General features: G+C 38.0%; 2 protein-coding genes across 2 annotated transcripts; one reads left to right on the top strand and one right to left on the bottom strand.

Moving 5' to 3' along the window:
- The first annotated feature begins 9147 nt into the window (after positions 1-9147).
- On the top strand, positions 9148-10080 carry LOC131480196 (olfactory receptor 5P1-like). The gene has a single exon (XM_058663437.1). The coding sequence runs from the start codon at positions 9148-9150 to the stop codon at positions 10078-10080; it is 933 nt and encodes a 310-aa protein (XP_058519420.1).
- Positions 10081-22077: 11997 nt separating this feature from the next.
- On the bottom strand, positions 22078-23016 carry LOC101533753 (olfactory receptor 5P4-like). The gene has a single exon (XM_004590121.1). The coding sequence runs from the start codon at positions 23014-23016 to the stop codon at positions 22078-22080; it is 939 nt and encodes a 312-aa protein (XP_004590178.1).
- Between the last annotated feature and the right edge of the window lie 2381 nt (positions 23017-25397).

The raw sequence follows: 25397 nt of genomic DNA on the forward strand, positions 1-25397 counted from the left end.
TTGTTCAATTCAAGAAACATTAGAAAAAAAATATATTACAAGAGTGTAAGAAATAAGAGAGGGACTAGCACTATAACACGGTGCATTAAGCCACTGCTTGCAATGCTAGCATTCCATATGGCACCAGTTAAATTTCCAGCTGCTCCACTTCGGAAGCAGCTTCATGAGGACAGCCCAACTGTTTGAGCCTTTGCACTCATGTGGCAGACCTGGAGTCTTCTGGCTCCTGACTTTGGTCTGGCCCAGTTCCAGCTGTTGTAGCCATAGGAGGAGTTAAACAGAAGATGGAAGATTCTCTATCTCTCTCTCTCTCTCTCTCTCTCTCTCTCTCTCTCTGATGCTTGGCCTTTCACACCAACAAACAAAAACATTTTAAAAATATAAATGTATAATTTAGGTGGCCTTTGTGTTGCAGAAAATAAGACAGTACTTGGGACGTCCACATCCCATGTAAGAGTGTCTTCCAGATCAGCGTCTAAGAGGCAGCTAATGATAATTTGAATGTCTGTGTCTTTGCTACCCTCATGGGAGACCTGGACTGAGCTATGGGTACCTGGTCTCAGCCCGGCCCAGGCACAACTGTTTGCATGCATTTGGAAACCAAAATAACAGACAGATGATTTCTACCTCTCTCTCAAATAAAAATATTTAAAATTATGAAAAGCTTTATACTGAAAAATTGATGAACAATAACAAAATTTTTTCAGAAACACATATTGTTGGAACTGAAAAACACTGCAGTCATACATAAGACTGGAAAGACAAAGTCACCAAGATCATCATCATGATTCCATTGCTGAGTATATACTGCTCTCTTACTAATAATGCACCCAGGTTTGATGATCTATTCCCCCATGTTTCATGACAGGGTCCACTCCCTGCTTCTCCTAACCTCCCTTAAGTTATATGTGCTGCTGAAGTGAACACCTCCTAATCTCGCTTCAAAATTAGCAGTCTGTCCAAGACCATACTCGTGTCATTTATCTCCTTTTCAGAATCCTTCAGTAGAACCCCAAGTTTCCAATCAGTATGTGTGTCCTCTTCATTGTAGAAAGCTCCCTCTCTATATTGAACCAATAACTTGATTCTCTTTGACTACAGGTTTGTTTTTGTTGGTCTTCAACTGATTAGGCTTCACAATCATAAGCTTACTGATATTTGAGTGAGGAACACAACTGGCAACTGGTGAAATGTATGGTATGAACATCATAGAATAGATTCAAAGGTAGAATATAGATGAACAGAAGTTCTTAGGGAAGTAAAACAAATGTGAGATTAAATTGTTAGTTGAGCCATTTAGGTTTTGAAGTGGCTATAAAGAAGAAATTTGTGATGTGGGTACATGGGTCCAAAGTGAGTGAAAATAAATGGGTCAGAGAGGAGGTGTTATGGTTGCAACATCATATATCTCAAGGAATGATGCATTTGGGACTGAGAATGAAATAGAAAAATTTACAAAATGTAATAGGGCAAAAAAAAAAAAAATGTAATAGGGCTCTTCCTAACTCTGATGACTACCACTCATCAGAGGCAACACACTCATAAGAAATTGTGTTCTGTTTGTCTTATATGTTCAAGATACATACAAAATATCCTATACATCTCAGACATGCTATCCTATTTAAACCTTATGACCAGCTTCTGAGATATAAGGTATCAAAGTGACTTTACAGATCATGCAATTAAGTTTCAAAAAACCTGAACAATATTACTGAGATCATCTGCCTCAACTGAATTTAGGAATTGTATTTTTTCCACTTTTTCCAATCATCAATAACCTTTAGAAAGGAGATAAAATCTGAATTGAATCCGTTACAATGTTAATGATGGGTTTGTGTGTAAAATCTCATGGCCTTCAAGCACTGATCATGGGCACCATCCATAAAAAAATCAATAATGTGACTTAGAGTTGAAAAAGGATTGAGCAGAGGCAGCTCTACTGACACATGCAGTTCTGGGGACATGGTAACTTCTGTTTGGATGTTGCAATTCGTACCACTTCTTGATATTTTACGTACTTTTGAATAAGAATGGTGAAGTAAGGAGGCTGATATATTACAAATAAATGTTTTGATGGCTTTGAGTTGACAGACATTCCGAAGTAAGATCAGACAATCCTAGAAGAAGAACAGGAGTAAATGTATGGTGCAAATAGAAAGGAGATTGTCCTAGAGAACATGAAGGTGCATATGGCTTGAAAGAGTACAATAAATCACTCTGAGGCGTCTCTGATTCCTGGGATCTGTCTATAACGATCTATAGGAGTGTTGGAAGAATGTTGTGATAGTCCTTATGACAAATAAACACAGAGTAGGTACTTGGGGTGTGAATTCAGTCAAATATCTAGTATATTTGGCTTATTATCTGCTTCCTCAATTGAGTATGGGAACGTGTGTGCCACACATTTTCTTGAATTGTTCTGTTGAGTGGTGGGAAGAGAGAATTATTGGAATTTAAGGAAGAGACAATCCTGAGTGTACATATTTTTAAAAAAACTTTTTTTGTATTTGTCCTGCAACTAAATGATCATAAACTCAGAAACAAATTTATTCATTTTATTCCTTCATTTAAATATTTTCAACTTGGATCAAAGATTATTTAGATTGGAATCTACCCTTACATCATCATAAAAACTCCAGTGCAGCAGAAAATTGTTTTGAATATTGGATAAGTGTCTGAAAAACCAAAAACCAAAAACACTCTCCATTGTGATCATGAGACAAGGGAACATATACCCTGGCATATTGATGCTCCTTAAGGAAGGGCCAGCCAGGACTATAATTAGTCATCTAAGTCATTTCTGTAAAACCTAAGGACCTTTCTCTCAAAGGAACAAGCAACAACAGCCCTAGGGACTTTGCCACGTTCTATCAGAGGCTGCATTTCTGACTGACGAGAGACATACAAAGGCATCCACCTTTATCCTCACAGCACGTACATAAATGCAATCCTGTTCAAAGATGAACATTCAGGATCTTATGGTGATTATTCAGCCCTTCAACACCCACAAAACTAAGTGGAAAACACATTCTTTTATAAAGTTCCTTTTGGAATGCAGCATCAGTAAATCTGACTCTGAAGGTGAGTGCAAAAATCAAAAATCAATTTTCTAAAATAATTTCAAGATTTCCTTTCTCAATAAGAAATTGAAAGAAAATAACTACTCTGCACCTGAGCTCCTAACTCTCATAGAAAATGTAAGGTTTCCACAAAATGGACAGAGTTTGCCCTTGGTTTGCAGGGAAGGTGTGGACAGTCTGTAGCAGCCAAAGCTGTTACAAAGCTTTGTTAGTGAAAATATGAAAAGATTGGGGCCAGTGTTGTGGTATAGTAGACTAAGCCAATGCCAGCAGCACAGCTGCTCCACTTCTGATCCCTCTCCCTGGTAATGGCTTGGGAAGGCTGCAGGGGATAGCCAGCTCCTTGGCCCTGCACCTACATGGGGGATCCAGAGGAAGCTCCTGGCTCATAGCTTCACTCTGGCCCAGATCTGGCCATTGCAGCAATTTCAGGAGTGGACCAGTCGATAGAGGACATTTCTCTCTCTCTTCTTCCCTCTTTGTAAATAATCTGCCTTTCCAATAAAATAAATCAATCTTATTTTTAGAAAAAAAAATAAAACATGGTAAAGAAAGCAGAAACAGACATGTATGTTGGATAAAACTCACATTTTTATGCCCTCTATTAGTCACTAAAGACCAATGCATTGAAAGAATGAATATTTAAACAGCCAAAATCTCTTATGTGCTTGGAGAAGCAGAAAAGGGATGTCAAAATGCACAAGTCTACAATGGACTGTGGGTGTCTAAAAGACAGGAAAGGAAGGAGGAGAGTCAGGTGACATACGACATACGACAATGGCATAATCCAGAAGCAAGAAGGAATTACATGCTGTGCTTCTTGGTTTATTTTGAATTTTGGTAAAATCCCTTGACACTTATTGAAAGAAAAAGCATACTTCTCATAAAAAATGTATAAATGAAATCATACCAATAAATCATTATGATTCATTGATGTTAGTTACTAAACTCAGAGACATGATTAAACACTTCAGCAAACTTTATACATATTTCTTTTAATATCAAAGTTGAATAATAGAGAAAAATATCCTCATTTTTCTATTGCAAAAAATTGAGAAGTGATATACAGCTTAATATAGGTAGGAATATGGGAATATGGGATTGTCCAATTCAGGTCTCCTTGACTCTGCTGCCACCACAGATATGATGTCAAAAGGAAAGAAATGTTGGCCCATTGAAATCTGCTTGAGTCAGAAGGCAAAACAGACAAACGCTGGACACTTTTTGGCCTTATTCCTCAATCAGAGTGAGTTCAGACCCATTAAAGAGAACTGAGAGGAGGTGAAAAGTATGTCACAAGAGACATGGCTAATGGAACCATGAATGCTTACTTTTAGAAAAGGGGTAGGCAATGGATTCATGACAGCTGTATTACAATGTTTTAACATTTGTATATGGAAAGTAGATGGATTATGCCATTAAATACATAGCATACTAATAGATGAGATTTGAAGGGATTTTATTTATTTTAAAGGCAGGGTGCAAGGGAGAGTGAGAAGCACAAAGAAATTTTCAATCTTCTTGTTCACTACCCAAATGCCCTTAACATCCAGCGCCAGGCCAGGCCAAAACCAGAAACCAGGAACTCTATGTGGAACTCCTGCGTGGAGCCTAAACAGCTGAACACTCATTATAATCCACTGTTTCAGGTATATTATCAGGGAGCTTAATAGGAACTATAGAATGGCCAGGCCTTGAGCCAGGCACTTCAAGATGGGGTGTAGGTACCCCAAGAGGAGGCTTAACTGGCTGTGCCACAAGACCCATACCTAAACACCCGATTTTTAAAACACAATGGAGCTAACACCAAAGGTAGTAAGTTGCCTGCCATTTGTGTAAGTTAAGCATATACAATGAAGATCATTCAAAGAAGAGAGAATATATTTTTAATGAGCTGCAGGGTCCCAACTGGTGGACCATTATGCTTTACAATTCATACAAACAGCTCAATCTCACCATGGGAGAAAATAAATGTCTACCTATTTTGAAGAAATTTAAAACTTTTTGGAACTGGGCCCGGCGGCATGGCCTATCAGCTAAAGTCCTCGCCTTGAAAGCCCCGGGATCCCATATGGGCGCCGGTTCTAATCCCGGCAGCTCCACTTCCCATGCAGCTCCCTGCTTGTGGCCTGGGAAAGCAGTTGAGGACGGCCCAATGCATTGGGACACTGCACCCGTGTGGGAGACCCGGAAGAGGTTCCAGGTTCCCAGCTTCGGATCGGCGCGCATCGGCCCGTTGTGGCTCACTTGGGGAGTGAAATATCGGAGGGAAGATCTTCCTCTCTGTCTCTCCTTTGTGTATATCTGGCTGTAATAAAATGAATAAATCTTTAAAAGAAAAAACTTTTTTGAACTAATTCAGACAAATAAAAGATCTAATTATTGTTATTAATCATTCATGGTAGGCCTGGCGAAGCTGAGGTCACATTAGTGTCCTGGCTGCTCCTCCTCTGAGTCAGCTCCCTACTTATGGCCTAGGAGAACAGTGGAGAATGGCCCAAAGCCTTGGGACCCTGTGCCCACGTTGGAGGAAGTTGCTTAGCAATGTACACTGCAGCCATTTGGGGAGTGAATCAACAGATGGAGGTTCTTTCTGTTTCTCCTTCTCCATTTAAATCTGCCTTTAACAACAACAAAAAAAATTACTTATTGCAAATATACAATACATTAACATAACAAATATATTGTTACTAGAAAATAGTGTTTCCAGGAAAAGTTAGGACAAACAAGACTTGCTAGTAAATCTCTTGTCAGTGCATATGATGTTTGAAAAATAGAAAATTTGCAAAGGAAGAATATAAACAGAAATATTGAAAAAGTGATTAAAGATGGACGCTGGAGTTACCTGATAGCATTCTGAGTTTTATGTGTTTTGATTTTGAAGATGACTCCAAAAAAAAATTTTAATGACAATACTAAGTATAAATAGAAATTTCAAATACATATATCTCAAAACTAAAAGAAATTTTTATCTACATAACAAGAAAACATTAGAGAAAATGCATAAAAAAGAAAACAATCGAATTTATCTAGAAAATTATAGGTACTTAAAGCTAAAAGAAATAATCATTAAAAAAAAACCACGTAGGCCTTGTGTAAAGTTCAATGGCTAAATCCTCATTTTGCATAAGCTGGGATCCCCTATAGGTGCCAATCTGTTCCCAGCTGCTCCAATTCCCATCCAGCTCCCAGCTTGTGGCCTGGAAAAGCAGTAGAGAAAGGCCCAAATTAGCCTCAGATCGGCTCAGCTCTGATTGTTGTGTGTACTTGGGGAGTGAGCCAGAGGACGGAAGTTCTTTCTGTCTCTCCTTTTCTCCATAAATCTGATTTGCCTTTCCAATAAGAATAAAATGTTTTTAAAAAGTGAATATATAAAATTCTGAGGTCTCTAAAATAAATCTAACTTTACATTTTTAAATTTTATCTTTGACAGGAATATTTTAAATTTTTCAAAAAATGCACTTTCTCATTCCAATACATACAATTTCATTTTCTGTTTTTCACCTTATTTGTAGCATGCCCTGAAATTGCTATCTTCCCTTAACAGTAATTAATTCTGCTTTTCAAAGACTGCATTTGAACACAACAGCTTTGACTTTGTCACAGCACAATGGCAGAAAAAGCAGAGGTATGCAACTCTTAAATGGAAATCTGTTCAAGAATTCAGCAGTGATCAGTAGGGAGTACTTAGGGTTAGTATTTTCGCTATTGTAAATCATGGAGATATGTTTACCTTGGAATAAAGAAATATATCTTTAATGCATTAAAAATAAGTAGTGATGAGATTATCTTTTAGAAATCTAACATTTTGAATGCTACTCAGCTAGTGCTTGATCTGATTTGTGGAAAATATTAATCTTTCCTATTTTTTGGAATTCAGTGTGAGCAAAACTAATTTTGGTGATTAGCTACATGCACTTTATTTCAGATACAGACTTTTGCAACTACCAACACAATTATTACGCAGAAAATTGCAAACACCCCAAAACTCCTTTGACCTATCCCTCCAAAGATCCATCTCTGTCCACCTCAAGCTTCTGTAAACCACTCACTTATTCTCCAAAATTATAGTTCTCTTTTCAAGAATATAATATTAACCGAATCACATGGTATGTAATTTTGACTTATTTTTTATCTTATATATAACTTGGAAATTCATCTAAATGATATTTTCTTGATTGTCATTTTTACCAGATAGCATCCTACTGTATTGATTTAGTATGGTTTACTAGCCATTTTCTACAATGTTATAAAAGGCGTATAAAATATATTCAGAATTATATTCAAAGGAGTTGTTCTAAATTTGCACCAATAGGCATGAACCAGAATATTTTCTTTGAATATGTGAGTAACATTTCAGGCAACATACTTAAACAATTCTTTTTCTTTAAGATTTATTTATTTTTATTGGAAATGCAGATATACAGAGAGGAGGAGAGACAGAGAGGAAGATCTTTCATCTGACAGTTGTCTCCCTAAGTGACCACAACGGCCAGTGCTATGCCAATCTGAAGCAGGGAACCAGGAACCTCTTTCGGGTCTCCCATGTGGGTGCAGGGTCCCAAAGCTTTGGGCCATCCTCGACTATTTTCCCAGGCCACAAGCAGGGAGCTAGATGAGAAGTGGAGCTGTCGGGATTAGAACCGGTGCCCATATGGGATCCCCACACGTTCAAGGCGAGGACTTTGGCCACTAGGCCCGGCGCCGGGCCCAACAATTCTTATTTAGATATTAAAAAAGCTATTTCTCTACTCATTTTATTATTACAGCCCTTTCTGTGAACTAATAATATTATCATTATTTCTCTTCTCCATAAGACCTGTTTTCTCTGAACATGCAAATGAAATTTCTGCATCTGGTTCCCCAGAATCTATTAATTATAATATTCATGCACTCAATATATAATATGCTTCTCCTCAGTGTGTTTTACGTCCAGACACTGAGTGTTTGTGATAGAAGATACAGTGCAGCTATTAAGAACAGCATGTAATAATGGAGAGGAGTTAAACATACACAAGCATCTATAAATCCCATAACCCAATATAACAATGGCAATTTAGACACCTGCAAAATTGATGTCTACACACAATGAAGATTACCCGACTCAAACTGAAGAGTCAGAGAGGTCTTTAGGGAGAAATCAATCTAGAAGAATGACTGGGAGACACTTTGGGGAAATGACAGTAGGAAACAGGAGTCATCTAAAGGAACAGAAATGGAGCATTGGCCAGAGATATTCAGATTGAGAATACTCTAAATACTTCAGGAAAGTCAAGGGTAAGAAGTGCATGGGAGCATGTGACAAACATGTCATACACAGGTGATGTAGCAAAAAGAATATATGTATTGTGTCCATGAAATTTGGCTTCACCAAAAAGACTTGAGAAAGCAGTGAAGGCGTTTCAAAAATCCACCTGATATGTTAGCAAGAACTCACTCAAATGAGTTACAAGGGAACAAAAATGAAGGCAAGGAAATGAACAGGTGAATAGAAGAAAGAGGAAAAACTATCCAGACCTTGACTTAAAAAAGGACACTGAGAACGCAAAGAAGACATAAAGACACAATACTGGGAGTTAAACTGTAGGTAAAATCAGCATTATTGTATTAAATGTAGAACAACTAGGGGAAGAAAGCTCAAAGTAACACCATGTGTCAGACATGGAAGACTAGGTGGGTGATGGCGTCATTTCTGACGTAGAGAGGAGCTGTCAAAGAAAAAGCATGAAGCTGATAAGAATGAGCCTGGGTCTGAGGCATTGCTAGACTTTCCAACTGGAAAGTCTTCACTGAGATTGTGATGGAGAAAATCACCTAGAATCATGATTTGGCAACAATTCTTTACATAAAAAGTATCAGATAATGAAAAATATTTAGTTGATATCCCAGAGAATGAACTGGAATTATATGCATTGTATACAAATAGGAATGAACAAAAAAAAAATCATAAACAAAAAGCTAAAACAAACTTCTTATTAACCACCTTTATTTACAGATGGGCAGAAGATGCAGTAACAGCAAATGAGTGTCAATAATTTGCATCTTCCTCAACAAGGACAATTCAAAGATGGGGGTTGGAAACCACAGCACTGTGACAGAATTCATCATTGTAGGACTAACACGGGATCCTACACTCTGTGTTGTCTTGTTTGTGATGTTTCTAGGCATATATGCTGCCACTATAGTAGGTAATGTCAGCATAATCACTTTAATAAGAACCTGTTCCCACCTTCACACCCCCATGTACCTCTTCCTCAGCCACCTGGCTTTTGTGGACATGGGAATTTCCACTACCATCACACCTATAATGCTTGTGGGATTCCTTGGTCATGGAATAGCCCTTCCTGTCGCTGGCTGTGAAGCCCAGCTCTATTCTACAGTGATGTTTGGGACTGTCGAGTGCTTCCTGCTAGCTGCCATGGCCTATGATCGCTACATGGCCATCTGTTACCCCCTGCTCTACTCCACTAACATGTCTTCTGGAGCCTGCAGCCTTTTAGTGGGAGTTTCCTACCTGGGTGGCTTCGTGAATGCTTCAACATTTATTAGTTCTTTATTGAATATATACTTCTGTGGACCAAATCAGATAGATCACTTTTTTTGTGATTTCTCCCCTTTGCTGAAACTTTCCTGCTCTGATATCACCATCATTGGAAGTCTCCCTTCCATCTCTTCTGGCTCCATCATTGTGGTCACAGTGTCTGTCATAGCTGTCTCCTACACTTACATCCTCATCACCATCTTGAAGATGCGCTCCACTGAGGGACGCCATAAGGCCTTCTCCACCTGCACATCTCATCTCTCTGCAGTCACTCTGTACTATGGAACAATTACCTTCATTTATGTGATGCCCAGGTCAAACTACTCAAATGACCAGAACAAGGTGGTTTCTGTGTTCTACACCGTAGTGATCCCCATGTTGAACCCCCTCATTTACAGTCTCAGGAACAAAGACGTAAAGGAGGCCTTCAGAAAACTAGCTGTTAGAACATATTCTTAGGATCCAATGTCCACATATTAAAATACCATGAAATTTTCACTTAACCTGTATAATAGGACTAAACACACACTGCATAACTAATTGCTTAGTAAAATCATATTTTCTTACAGCAAATTCTACTTTGCAATCAATTGAGAAGCATCTTTCTAACAGTAACCATATGAATAGGTATCACTATCATTGAATGCCTGCACCGACCACACTATTTCTTCATTTTTCAAGCTAACAATATTATGTTCCAGACTCCACTCCATGTGTGATATACGCTCTAACTCATTTATACATAAGTTATAATATTAAGTCTTTAACACAACAGCATTATGAGCATCTGCATAGTGAAGAAGCATGCTGGAATTTGCTCAATCTGTCTTTTATGTCTTGCAAATGTGTATGTGTATACATATATATATGTATACACACACACATATATATATTTTTAAAATTCTAACTATGGCAAGTAATGTTTTAACAAAAATCGCATTTCTATAGGTTGAAATATATAAATAGAATTCTGTAAACAAAACAAAAAATAGAAATGTCAGAAAATACACTAAAGGAATTTTTCATTAAAATTAGAAAGGGACAAAAGAGATCTGACTTGAGTTCAGGAACTCCCAACTCATAGCAAATACTAAGACAACTGTTTATGGCACCTGGAAGTCAGTGCCCAACTGTCCTTTACTTAAGTACAATTAAGTGAGAGAACAGAAAATTGGAGATAACACATTTGTACAATAGGAAAATATTTATTATACATTACTAAGTGAAAATCAGGAAAGGCCATAATGCTCTATTTTAGGTGGAAAAATATATAAAATTACTAAATAACAAATATAAACACATTAAATTATTTTAAAATGGGGGTTTTAGGTATTCCTTTTGTTTCACTTATTTTAATAAATTACATAATCAAAAAATTGAAAATCAAGTTTATAATATATGTAAAGGACTTCACACCAAGTAGGCACTCAAAACCATTCAGCGGCCTTGACAAGACACTAAAAATATGTCTCCTCTGTTCTTCAGAACAAATATTAGAAGAATTCAGGTGGTTGGCATTGTGGTACAACGAGTTAAACCACCGCTTTCAATGCCAGCATTCCATGAGCACCTGTCCGAGTCCTAGCTGCTCTACTTCATTGCAGCTCCCTGGGAAGGCAGAGAAGAATGGCCCAAGTGTTGCACCCCTGCATCCCTGTGAGAGGATGTAGAGTTCTGGGCTCGTTGGCTTTGGCTTGGCCCAGTCTCAGATGTTGCAGCCATTTAGAAGCAAACCAGTGGAGCGAAGATCTATTTCGCTCTCTGTCTTTCCCTGTATCTACAACTCTGTATTTCAAACAAATAAATAAATCTTTTTAAAAATAAAGGAAATATGCACAAGCCAAATAACTGTTCTCCTAGGTAATTCTAGCTACTTCAGTTGAATATAATGGTTTGCTGAGCATCTAAGTAGCATGCTTTATACTGATCTAAATAAACCACTGTCTGATCTCTAAATTGTTAAATATCAGATAAAACCTATGTATTTATATTATACTATTTTCAAAATTAATTGGAATTGTTGAGTACTTAATTGTAATGGAGAATAACTGTAGCTACTTCAGTTGAATAGAATAGTTTGCTGAGCATGTAAGAGTCATGCTTTAGGGAGCTGCATTGTAAGGGGAGCAGTCAGGATCCCAACCAAGGCTAAATGAGATGCTGGCAGATCAATGTTCTGAAATCACAACACTGGCCACAGGCCCGTTGACTCTCTAAATGGGTATGTAGGTGTGAGCTCCTTCCTATAACCATCCAAGGGCATCCCAAGAAGGCATTTTCTTTAGAAGAGCTGATAATGCTTCAATTTCTTCCTGCTATCTTAAGGACAGTTTCGCATGATATTGTTTTCTCTCCTGACTTGACTTAGCCATCCATTCCTGGGTCAGTTCAGCCCTGCTGTCTTCTGGTCCTCCAGGGTTCCTGGTGGTAAATCTGATAGTGAATGTAGGGTACATGAACACAGAAGATTGTTTCGTCTCAGCTCTGTAGAGGAGAAAATGTCCCTGATGGGGTCTTGGTAAACAGGACGTGGCATTGCTAGTCTATGACGCCAGAGGAGTTGTGCCATGACTTGAGACTCATCATTCAGAGGTTCAAGAAATGTGTATTTTGAGTGTAGTTAAGAAATCTTCATAAACCTGTAGTTACTGGCCCTGGTCAAACCAGAAATAAAAAGGCTTTTGAAGCCCAAGACAGGTTTTAATTTCTATAATAATAAATTTCAGTTGTGACCATCTGCCTAATTTTAGCTTCCAGGCACAGCCTGGCTGTACTGTGCAGAGCACCTGAATTCCTGGGCTGTAGGGAGGATCAGAGTGAGCCTGGTCTACCCACAGTTGAGTCCTTGTCACCTCAGGGCCACCAGGAGTCTGAGCCTAAGTTCTTTGGTGCTGGTACTATGCATGCCACTCCCCTGCCTGGCCAGGAGCAGCAGGAGGGGCCGGCCGCCCAGTTTCAGCCCAGCCTGGGAGCCAGTGCCCGTGGCCTTCCCATGCACACTCAGTGTCAGGCGCATCCAGGAAGCAGAAGGGCAGGCAGGAGCCCCAGCAGCTGTTTCCAAGGAGCCTGGGGGCTCAGCAGTTGCCTCCGTCCTGAGCCAGGACCAGCAAGGGCTGGGCAGAACTGTCCTGACGATCATTAGGTTCCTGTGGCGAGCCTGCTGGAGGCGCTGGCCCCAGACACCCGGCCTGGCCTCCATAGGACACTTGGGGGACTCCTGCAAGCCAAGAGCAGGGATCCCCTAAGAAGAGCTGCCTGAGAATTCCTTGAGTCTTATTTGGATTCTCATTAATAAAAATCATAACTATGTGTAATAAATAAATCAGTAGGCAGATAAATAAAAACAAATTTTTCATGAACTTCTCCAATTAGAAATATATTTGTCCTTTGTTTTGATTTTCTCTCTAAGTAGAAATGTAATGTATTATTAGTTCTGATTATCTACATTATTCATGTTCTAAAAATCCTAGACATCTGAAAAGTATGCTTGTTTCAGTGGGCATGCTTGCATGTGTATTTCTAAAAAAGGGATTATATAATAATTCCATTCTGTAACTAAAAAAAAACAGTCATGCTTTATATTGATATAAAGTATGATCTCTAAATTGCTAGACATCAGATAAAACCTATGCAATTACATGAAGGTACTTCCACACTTACAATATGTTGTGTGATAAGGAGCTGTATGCCCAAAGAGGGCTATTTTTACATAATTAAGAGTGTAGAATAACAATTTCTGGATAAGAAAACACTAAAGTTTACTCTCATAACATGCCTATATAATGCAAGGTAAGAGCAATGGAAATGGTATTCCAGGTATAAAAAGTTGTAGTAGCAATGATACATAAGAATTAAATAGAAAGATGTCTAAAAATATCAGAGTCCTTCTATATGTCTGAAGTACTGAGTAGGAGGTAAAGATGAGGATTTATAGAGTATCAACTAGAAACAGTTTACAAAGTTTTATGATAAATACTCTATTCAAATATGAATGACTGAAGTGATTTATTCAAGGTAGAAAATTGCTGGGTGCATTTTTAGATCACTGACAACAGAAGCACACCTTTGAGGTTTCCCAGTCAGGAGACAACTGAAAATATCCCAGGAGAAGGTGGATAGTGATACGGCTCAGGAAGACAGAAAATAGGAGAATAACTTTTAAAAAACACATTTACAAAAATGGAAAGAAACTGTTGATTGTTGGACGAGGTTGGGGGGTTAGTTGCAATCTATGTTATGACCTAGCTTTAGGAGACCCAGTTTTTCTCCCACAGATGAAAACAAGACACGAAACCAGTCAAGATTCAAGGGTAGATAAATTCGATTATATCTTCCAATAAGAAAAGTAGCATCCCAGGCATTTCAAATCTACTGCAACCTCTCTGGTAACAATTATTTATATATTTCTGGCATGCTCTCACATAGTTCCATAAAATGTCATGTCATTACAGAATTGGTTACATCATTTTGGAACCCAAAGAAAGACCAGGCAAGATGAGGGTCTTTGGGCAAATGTTAAATACAACCCACACAAAATAAGCAGATAACTCATCTTCCCCTGGCAAGCCTATGCAGAAGAAGACAACACTGACATAGGGGTAGAAAAACTGTGCTAACATTCTCAGTCACAAAAGTCATAAAAGGAATACAAATCACACAGCTACAGTGCTTCATAGCATTCCGAAATCTAAGACTTTAGTTGCCATTTCCTGGTTAGTTTCCTGTTTGCTGTGAACAAGTTTATGGTCTCTTAATCTTGCCTTCTGGTCTTTGTTTCATCCTTTGATTTATCCTTCATTTTCCAAAGTTGCCTATGTTACACCTGAGTAGTTGCCCAGGCCTACTTCCTAACCACAGTAGGTGTCATATTTGCAACATATGCAGAGATGTTCTTCTTGCTTCTAGACTAACATTGAGTTTATAACTTCACCTTTAACATTACAAAAGTTCTCCAGGACCAAATTTAAGTAATTTAGGGTTGGAGAAGAAGATGAAAATCTATTGCAGCCATTTCATTGTTACAAAATATTCCAAAGTAGCATTTTATAACCATAATTTCATTTCAATTAGGCCACTTAAAATGCCTGTATTAACATCCGTGACATATCATCCCTTTTTCCCTGAACACTTAACATACAATTATTCCCCACAAAACACTGCAAAAAATTCGCTGAGAATTAAGTATCAGGAAAAAAAGATGTAATTAATTCACAAATGCAAATCATTTCAAATGTTTGTCAGGTTGTGTGAGAAAATACATGATATACTGGGGTATAACTTGGATTCTTTCATTACTCACATCCAGGAATTTCTGTCACTTCAGGAGTCTGTCCCAATGGCTCCTAGACTTTAGAACAAGACACTGGCTGTGACTTGAAATAAATTTCTTGACTCTTCAAGCCTTCGTTTGTTCCTTAAATGAAAAATGTATATTGTCATTACATCAGTCTCATAGGGTTGTGACAACTGTATAAAGGCAACCATACTTTGGACACATGCCATATCTAGCATTTATCAAATATTTCTAACCATAGTGTTCATACATTTTGTATTACCTATTAAGATTCAATTATCATGGCCTGGCGCAATAGTGTAGTGGTTGAAGTCCTCACCCTGAACACACCGGGATCCCATATGGGTGCCGGTTCTAATCCTGATAGCCTTGCTTACCATCCAGCTCCCTGCTGTGGCCTGGGAAAGCAGTCGAGGACGGTCCAAAGCCTTGGGACCCTCCACCCATGTGGGAGACCCGGAAGAGCTCCTGGCTCCTGGCTTCGGATTGGCTCAGCTCCAGCCACTGCGACCACTTGGGGAGTGAACCATCAGATGGAAGATCTTCCTCTCTGTCTCTCCTCCTCTCTGTATATCTGCCTTTCCAATAAAATTAATAAAATCTTTTTAAAAAGGATTCAATTATCATATGATCCAGAAATTCTATTCTCCTAGAAAAACCATCCTCTCTGTGCTTAAGAAGATATGGGCAAAGATGCTTATAAGAGTATTGAAAGTTTATCAAAGACAAGCCTTGAGTTTGATATTTTTCATGTCCAATTCTGTCGCGCTCCTATCTGCACTTTTGTCCTCAGTCTTATCAAATACAATCTCAATTCACCTGTTCAGGCAAGAGTCATTCTTAAAAAAATTAACTTATTTTATTTGAAAGAAGTAGTTGTAGAGTAGGGGAGTGGAGTGGGGTTGAGTTGAGGGGAGAGAGAAAAAGAGGGAAGGCAGAAAGGAGAAGGGGAGGGAGAGACAAGGAGGGAGGGAGGGAGGGAGGGAGGGAGAGAGAGGGAGAGAGAGGGAGAGACCTTCCAACCTTTTATCTGTTGATTCTATCTGCTGATTCACTCCCCAGATGGCTGCAATGACCAGGGCTGGGCCAGGCTAAAGTCCAGAGCCAGGAGCTTCTTCCACACCTCCCATGTAAGTACAGCAGGCAAGCACTTGGGCCATATTGTGCTGCTTTCCCAGGCACATTAACAGGGAGCTGTTTTAGAAGTGGAGCAGCTTGGACTCAAACTGGTAACTATACAGGATTCTAGCATCACAGGCAGCAGCTTTACCAGCTAAGCCACAACAGTGACCCCCCAGAGTTATTCTTTTTCTTTTTAAGGATTTATTTATTTTCATTGGAAAGGCAGATATACAGATAGGAGGAGAGGCAAAGGAAGATCTTTCATCTGATGATCCACTCCCCAAGAGGCTACAATGGCCGACAGAGTCATTCTTGATAGCTTTTGTTTCACACTCTATGTTTTCTGGGGCAAATGATCACCTCCTATTTAAAATAATATTAATATTCATTCACCCTCTCTTTCTCTCCCCCCACCCCACCTCCACTCTAACTTTCAAATCAATTAAATAAACTTTTTTAAAACGCAAGGGCAATTGGCACAGAAGTTAAGACAGCATTTGGGACTCCTGTATCTAGCATCATATTGCCTTCCTTTGAACCCTGCTTCTGCTCCTGACTCCAGTTTCCTGCAAAATGGGAGGCAGCAAGTGATGGCTGAAACAGTGAGTTCCTGCCAGCGAGGTAGGAGACTAGATTGAGTTCTTGCCACCAGCTTCTGCCTGGTCTAGCCATGGATGCTACAGACATTTGGGGAGTGAAATGATATAAGATTTTTTTCTTCTGCCTTTCAAATAAACAAAATAAATAAAAATTTCAAAATAGGGCCTGGCACCATGGCTCAGTAGCTGAATCTTCACCTTGCATGCGGGATCTGTTATGAGCACTGGTTCATGTCCTGACTGCTCCACTACCCGTCAGACTCCCTGCTAATGGCTTGCGAAAGTAGTAGAGAATAGCCCAAAGGCTTGGGGCCCTGTACCCAGAAGAAGCTCCTGGCTTAAGATCAGCTCAGCTCCAGCCATTGTAGCTACTTGGGGAGTGAACCAGAGGATGAAAGAGCTTTCTCTCTGCCTCTCCTTCTCTTTCTTTATAAATAAATAAATCTTTTAAAAATAAAACATTTGATCTTGAGGGTTTTCCAGTTAATATGTAGAATGGAAATGAACAATTGGAAATGATATATCTTTATCCAACAAGTTGCATATCCAAGAATTTGCATATTTGCAAATATTTCCCAATATTCATATGCAGTCATTCGTGTACACATACACACTCTTTCCTTCCTGAACGGCTCATACAATAAGAAACCAGTTATTACTTTTAGGGATGAAGACTTAATTAGGCATGAACTGAGCAACTGAGAATACAAAAGGTTGAACAACTACTAATAGTAAATTAGGAAATGGATTACTTTTTTAAAAAATGTATTATTTTCAACGATATATTTTTCACTTTTTAAAACTATTATTATTATTTTATCATACAGTTCCACAGGCTCTGGGATTTCCTGTCCAGGAAATAAATTTTAATAATTGTTCAGCATTACAGAAATGCTCCCTTGGCTGTGAGTTACATGATGTAGCAGAGATAAAGATGTTTCATTCAGTCATTCTTCTAATTACTTCTAACCTGAAATAGAGGAATTCTTTTTTTTTTTTTTTTTTTTTTTTTTTTTAAAGATTTATTCATTTTATTACAGCCAGATATACACAGAGGAGGAGAGACAGAGAGGAAGATCTTCCGTCCGATGATTCACTCCCCAAGTGAGCCGCAACGGGCCGATGCGCGCCGATCCGATGCCGGGAACCTGGAACCTCTTCCAGGTCTCCCACGCGGGTGCAGTGTCCCAAAGCATTGGGCCATCCTCAACTGCTTTCCCAGGCCACAAGCAGGGAGCTGGATGGGAAGTGGAGCTGCCGGGATTAGAACCGGCGCCCATATGGGATCCCGGGGCTTTCAAGGCGAGGACTTTAGCCGCTAGACCACGCCGCCGGGCCCGAAATAGAGGAATTCTTTAGAGTGTTTTTTCTTTAAGAATATAAATCTGTAGAGAACTGTACATGCCATAATCAGAACCATGTACACTAACTCAATCCATCATCACATTTTAGTGCTTAAAGGCATAAATCACTGATTTGCATATAAACTATCTCAATAGATGATCATGGCCCCAATTTTACAGAATTGACTTTGAATTCTCATATTCTGACTTTGTCACAGGTACAAAACAGGGATAAGGATTTTATTGTGTAGACATTAACACAAATTAACTTCATATTTCAAAGATTATTAAAAAACAAGTAAAAGTGAGACACAGCACAGATATAGTACATGAAGGTAGAGTGTATATATGTGGGCAGTAGAAAAGCTTCCAACTCTGCCACTTACTTATATAACTTACTTAAGAGCATTACATTAAACTCTTGGATCTTTAGTTCCAGTAGTTGAAAAAGGGAATATGCTGTCTACTTCACAACAGCCTTGATTTAAAGTGTTATAAACATAAACACCAAACCATTTATGTAACATGGAAATGTTTATTCATTTAGAATGTCCTTGACATAAATGGTTCATATTTCAGTATAAATATTTTTCTTTTCAAACAGTATTGTTTTTAAAGTCAGAATTACAGAGAGAGATTATTCATCCATTGGTTCATTCACCAGATAGCCGCAGCAGCCAGCATTAGCTGAGACCAAAACCAGAAGCTTCTTCTTGGTTTGCTACAAGTGTGGCAATGATACAGACGTTTAGGCCACCCTCCATGGCTTTTCCCAGACCATTAGCAGGGAGCTGGAGCAGCAAGGGAGCAGTAAACGGTGTCACAGACGGCAGCTTCACCTGCTACGTGACAATACCAGTCCTAGAAATATTTCTATGTTGGTAAAGTAGGACAAGTATCATCTACTAAGACATACTTCAATAGTACAAGATCTAGGTAATTTTCACTAAGAGGGAAAATTATACCTCACTGAGGTTTGAGCTCATTTGGGAAATATCAATTCATTCCCTTAATATACAATTGGTTTTACTAAATTACACTGACAATTATTTTTTATTTGTTTGTTTGTTTTGATTGGAAAGGAGGCAAACTACTGGAGAGGAGAGACAGAGAGAAAGATATTCATCCACTCTTCATTCCCCAAGTGGCTACAATGGATGGGGCTGAGCTGATTTGAAGCAGGGGCACAGGAGTTTCTTCCAGGTCACCAACACAGATGTATGAGTCCCAAGACTTTGGGCCATCCTACATGCTCTCTCAGGCCATAAACAGGAAGGTGGATGGGAACTGGAGCAGCCAGGACAGGAACCAGCACCCATATGAGATCCTTGCACTGGCAAGAGGAGGATTAGCCAATGGAGCCATTGCACAGGATCCCATTTGTAAATTCTTATGAACTAGAAGTTACATAAACACATAATTGAGCATAGGTATGTGTCTGAAATACTCTTTATATGCTTAGTTCCATCTATTTTTTTTTCTGATTTCAAAAGGGAAGGAATCATTACTTGTGACTCTCATCGTGACTCCCAAAATATAATTTAGTTGATGTGCAGCTTAGATGTAAAGGAACTTTCCAGATTCCATCAGCATGTTACACCTTTACTTGACCAGCACCTAAAATTTTTTAATTTTTATTTATTTTTTTCAAAAAGAATGAAAGAATGCATCATTATCTGGCTCACTCCCAAATTCTAAGAAGGGCTAAGGCTGTGCCAAAGCCAAAGCCAAGAGGACAATATAAGTGACATACTTAAAAAACACCATAGGTTAAAATACCATTGTTGTTTTAAAAAAAAAAACGCATGTACCCACTTTGATCTTTAAAAACACCAAAATGCATGCCTTGCTATATAAAGTCATAGTTTTAATGTTTATTATCTCTGACTAGTTCTTTTTCATGTCTACCTGCTCTTGTATTATCACATCTATTTTTGGTTTATAAATACAAGATTATCTCCAACCTCTTCAAGGATTTTAATTACACATGCTATATATGATTATATTTTCTAACAGATTTACTGTGAAGTGTAAGTTCTATCTGTTCTTTCATGAACTGTTGTTCAAGTGTTCTATCATTTGTAAGCTAATCTTGAGCCTTGATATTCTCTATTTTGCTGCTGATGGCCTCCACTCACATGGAAATATTCCTTATACATTTCGGCTACAGTGGAGAACAGGGAGCAGTTAGGAATCAGAGTTGGGAAAGGTGCTATCATCTGGTCTTCTGCTCTTGACTTCAGGCCCCTAGAGATCTGCTCAGGCTCAGAGAACATAAACCTAATGTTGGTGCTGGGTTATTAGGAGGCGATAGCACAGATGAGCTTGCTAAACATGTCTACTTATTTTCACTGAAGCACCACATTTGGTATTGGGCCAGTTCTTTTCTGATATTCTTCTTACACTGGCAGCCATACACTAATGCTATCACCAGAAGAAGTACCGACAATTCCAGAGCATGGAAAATCATAAGGATACGAATCTTTTCTGTCCTTAAGGTATTTAAAAATCCAAGAGTTTCAAAAGGCGAAAAGTTAAAGAAGTTAAAAGGCAGCAACTAAGAAGCTAGATAGACACTGAGATATTTAGACAGTTTTATACAATTGAGGGTTCAACAGTTGTATTTCAGAGTTTGCCATAAAATTGTTTCTCAGATTTTTGCGTAATATCAAGTGAAGAGTCTGCTACAAAGAAGAACTGGCAAAAAAATTAAGTATTTAACACATACTAAAAACAAATGAATGAAAAAAGTACAATCTGGGGATAGAGGTGACAAAAGATCTAAGAAGACATCACACAAAGTGTGTGTGTGTGTGTACACACAAAGTTACACACACACACACACATATATACACACACATATATATTACATACATACATAGATAAGTTCAATGAAAGTGGCCAAAGAGAGAGTAAGAGAGAAGGAACACAGTACCTGGTTACTGCTACAACTAAATTCTGCAGCATTATCATTTAAAAAAACTGAGGACACATAATTTCATCCAGTAGAGTGCTGAATATCTAGGACTTTATTAACTTGGTTCCTTCCTAAAGTTGTCTTTGCATCCCTTTTTGCAAAGAATTATCCTTTCAGGAACTAACTTACTTGTCATCCATTTTTAATTGGAGTGAATTGGGGTTTATTCCTGCTCCAGGGTACAATTTAGGCTGCTTTTGCAACAGCTAGGAAGCCACAATTTGATTTTTTTAAGTGTGCAAGCATACATTATTACTCAGGAGGTTCTAGAAATAGGGAGACAATTCAGGAGGCTAAAAACTTCCTGGATACAAGGATAAAGCAACTGCAATGGAACAGTGATAGAAGTGGAACAATGAACACTTTCCTGAGATTTACCAAAAGGAAAGATCGTGTGTCTGTCTGGACACTTTTGAGCCTGGAAATAATACTACCTGGCTTGCCTGGAAAGAAAAGCTCCCTGATGACAGTGCCCTATCCTCATCCATCACCATGCCTCAGTAGTTTATCCTACCATTCAGCGGCTTCCCTGCTGAGCCTTCACAGTTCCTTTCTGTGTTACTGTGATTGAGTCTTTTGTGATACAACTATAAAGCGAATTCTTTCAGTCTAGCTTCAATTAGATGGAAATAAATCTAAGACTCCATCATGACTGTTTCCAAGATTATGACAATTCTAGGCTAAAGCAAAAGTCTTCTAAGAGAATGTGACTAGCTCTGTCAACACCATGATCTATTGTGTTATCATTGTGAACATGATGTTTTGCAAGTTGCTAATCTAAAGAAATGTTTAAGGATATGTTACTATTATTTAGTTGGAGAGAAAAACATTCTAATCATAGAGTCACTAAATAATAGAAAGAAAAGAGAAAAAGTAATTCTGTATTTTCCAAGTAACTTAACCCTGAAATAAACATATTTAAGTTGAACTGAGAAGATTTTTTATAAAAATGGTATATGCTGTGATTCTACAAAGTTATGAAGTTGGCATCAATCATCATACTGGCATTGTAAATTTAAGATATTTCACCATATAAAATGCAACTAATGGACAAAATAAACATGGTACATGTGTTATCAAAACACATGTTATCAAAACACAATTTCTGAATTCACATTTTTTTCAAAATGAGGAATGCTGTCTTGCTATCAGTCTTCTCATGGCTTCTTTTACTTCCTTGTTTCTCAGACTGTAGATAAGGGGGTTTAACATGGGGATAACCACTGTGTAGAACACGGACACTACTTTAATATGATCAGGTGAGTGGCTTGACTTTGGTAGAACATAAACAAATGTAACTGTGCCATAAAACAAAGTGACTGCAGTGAGGTGAGAGGTACAGGTAGAGAAAGCCTTGTGTCTTCCCTCCGTAGAGGGCATCTTCAGGATTGAGTGGAGGATGTATAAATAGGAAACAATGATGGTAAACAGTGTGACTACAATGATCGAGCCAGCTGAGATGGCAGGTGATATTTCAGAAACATAAATATGGGTACAAGAAAGCTTCACTAGGGGTGGGAGGTCACAGAAGAAATGGTTAATTTCGTTCGGGCCACAGAATGTCAGGCTCAATAAACAGCTGGTAAATGATGAAGCATTCAGGCCCCCACCCAGATAGGAAGTAACCAACAGCATGAGGCAGACCCTGGGGGACATGTGTGTGGAGTAGAGAAGTGGAGAGCAGATGGCCACATAGCGGTCATAAGCCATGGAAGCCAGCAGGAAGCACTCAGCTGTTCCAAAGGTGACATCAGAGCCAAGCTGGGCTATGCATCCAGTAACAGAGATGACTGTTCTCTCCCTTAGGAAACTCAGAATCATGACAGGTGTGACTGATGTGGAATAGCCAATGTCCACAAAGGCCAAATGGCTGAGGAAGAGGTACATTGGGGTGTGAAGCTGAGGGCTGCTTCGGATTAACATGATGATGCTGGTATTGCCGAATACAGTAACAACATAGATTGCTAGAAAAACCACAAAGAAGATAGAACACAGTGTAGGATCCTCTGTTAACCCCAAAATAATGAATTCTGTCACTCTTGTGTGGTTTCCAGTCTCCATTTATTTTTGAATGGTACCTATTAAAATAAAAACATGTGGATATTAGAATCAATTGAATGATCTGATGAGTAATAACTACACAATCAGCCTATTAATAAAAACAAATGTAGATCTTTTTGTTTAATGTTTACACTTTAACAAACATTTTCACACATGCTACGTTATGTATGACTTGATCATATTAAAATCCACATCTTTAAACCCCAGATATTCACAAATTGACCAATGACTCATATCAGAATATCTTCACACTCATTTTGCATCATTTCATCAACTGGATTATTGAATGAACATTTGTAGCAATAATATTTTGGTGTACCTAATGAGAACCAGGAAGTGAAAGTGATAGATCTAGAGCTAGAGTCTGGCAATATCTAAGCTGCCTCAACTTCATCACAGTGGAGGCCAGACATTTCAGTCCCTTTACTGTTAGGTGACACTATGAGCTCAATCCAGTGGGATGTTAGAGAAAACACATGTTTCTTCAGGACCAAATTAAATTAACCAAAGGCAACTCTTTTCTTCTTCCAGAGTGATGCATTTTACATAGTACAACTATAATAATCTCTCGCATCAGCCTGGGTTTTAAAAGAATGTGGGGAGGAAAGAATATACTGAAAGATGCAGGAAATGAGAAATAAATCTATAATGTGCTATACACTGGATTTCCAAGGCTAACAGAAGCATAATAACACTTAACTTAGTTAAAATAATTACAGAGTATCACTAAATGGAAACCACATGGAAAATTAAATCCTGAGGAGTAGATCCACTATGTGTTGCTATTTTAGCATTAGTAACTGCAGAAACATAACAAAAGAATATGATTCAGGGCCACATCCAACACATACATGCAGTCAAAACTAATGCACAAGAAACTGAACACCATAAATAAGAATTAGCATGGATAATGAATGAACAATTAAGCTCTTAGATTCCAGATGGCAAGACTATCTAAACTAGAACATAAAGCATTTATGTTTGGAGAAATAAAATATATTAAAATAAGAGGAAGGATCAAGATCCTACATTCCAGAAAGTCAATATTATTTTGTAGATGAAAGAGAACTACCAGAAATTTAAAAATCTATTTTCATTTAAAACTCAATGAATTGCTTAAGTAGAAGAATAAAAAGAGTGTAAAATAAAGTAATCCATATTTGGAAATAAGTATGAAGATGCTGAAGCAAACAAAATCAAAATAAACAAACATAAAAGAGACATAAAGATAGAATATTGAAAGAGGATCCATTGTTACATGCTTCATGAGTTGTGGAAGTAAAAACATACAAAGAATGAAGAAAGGGTACTTAGAAAAATACATAATGATAGAGAACTTTTGAGAACAATTTTTTAAAATGAACCCTTATAATCAGCAAGCACAAATGACAGTAAGTAGAGTAAATGAAAAGATGTCCTCCTATAATAACACTGAAAAGTATCAAAGGCAAAGAAAAAAACTAGTCAATAAATGATAAGTACCTATGAAAATATCACAATTAGATTAACAAACTTTCCTTAAGTAGTACTGACAGTGTAGAAAACACTAAAGTAATGATTTCAAAGGCTTGAGGGGAGAAATAAAGGTCTTATAAAAATTATCAAGATAAGCTGATGAAGAAACACAGTGATCCAGATATCTGTCAATGTTTCTTTAATTACCCAGACATTACATGAGGATAACAAACAACAGATTACAAAATTTACTACAAATACACATGACCTTTTCGAGGCTTAATTTCTTACTTTAAACATTAAGAAAACAATTTCTATCTCACATGGTGACTGTCTTAAATAAGATAATGTGGAAACATCTAGCCATGAATTGCAACTAACTAGTAATTCATAAATGAAAATCTACTTCAAATAAGTAATTATCTGTTCCACAACAAAGAATAAATGTTACCTGCTGGTCAAATATTAGTACAGACTAGGGAATCATCTCCGTAGAGCATACATAAGTATGAAGGATTTAGGACCATTTATACCATGTGTACCTCGGCATCAAGTTATGTATAGGTTTTTCAGCATCTTTTTTTTCTTTATCAGCATTTTAATGCAAATCCAGTGGGAGAAAATCCAGTGAGACTGACAAAACTTATGTATTCATACACTTGCACTGACTGAGACACTATAACAAATCCCAGGGGCTTTGGTTATTTTCTTCATTATTATGTACTATTATGATCGTGTAAATATAGTTAGTTGCTAAGTTTTCTTTGGATTAATGCAATTAACATGGACAATGGTGTCATTATTTGTGCCATTTCTGAGAAGTGGCCACAAGCGTTTGGAATTATGACCACTGTACCATCGTTTACGTCTAGTCACAGTGATTTAGGGAGCTGCAAGATCACTATTGTTCTCTGTGTCAAAGTGAC

This window comes from Ochotona princeps, chromosome 4, assembly GCF_030435755.1.
Source record: "Ochotona princeps isolate mOchPri1 chromosome 4, mOchPri1.hap1, whole genome shotgun sequence".
Classification (NCBI taxonomy): domain Eukaryota; kingdom Metazoa; phylum Chordata; class Mammalia; order Lagomorpha; family Ochotonidae; genus Ochotona; species Ochotona princeps.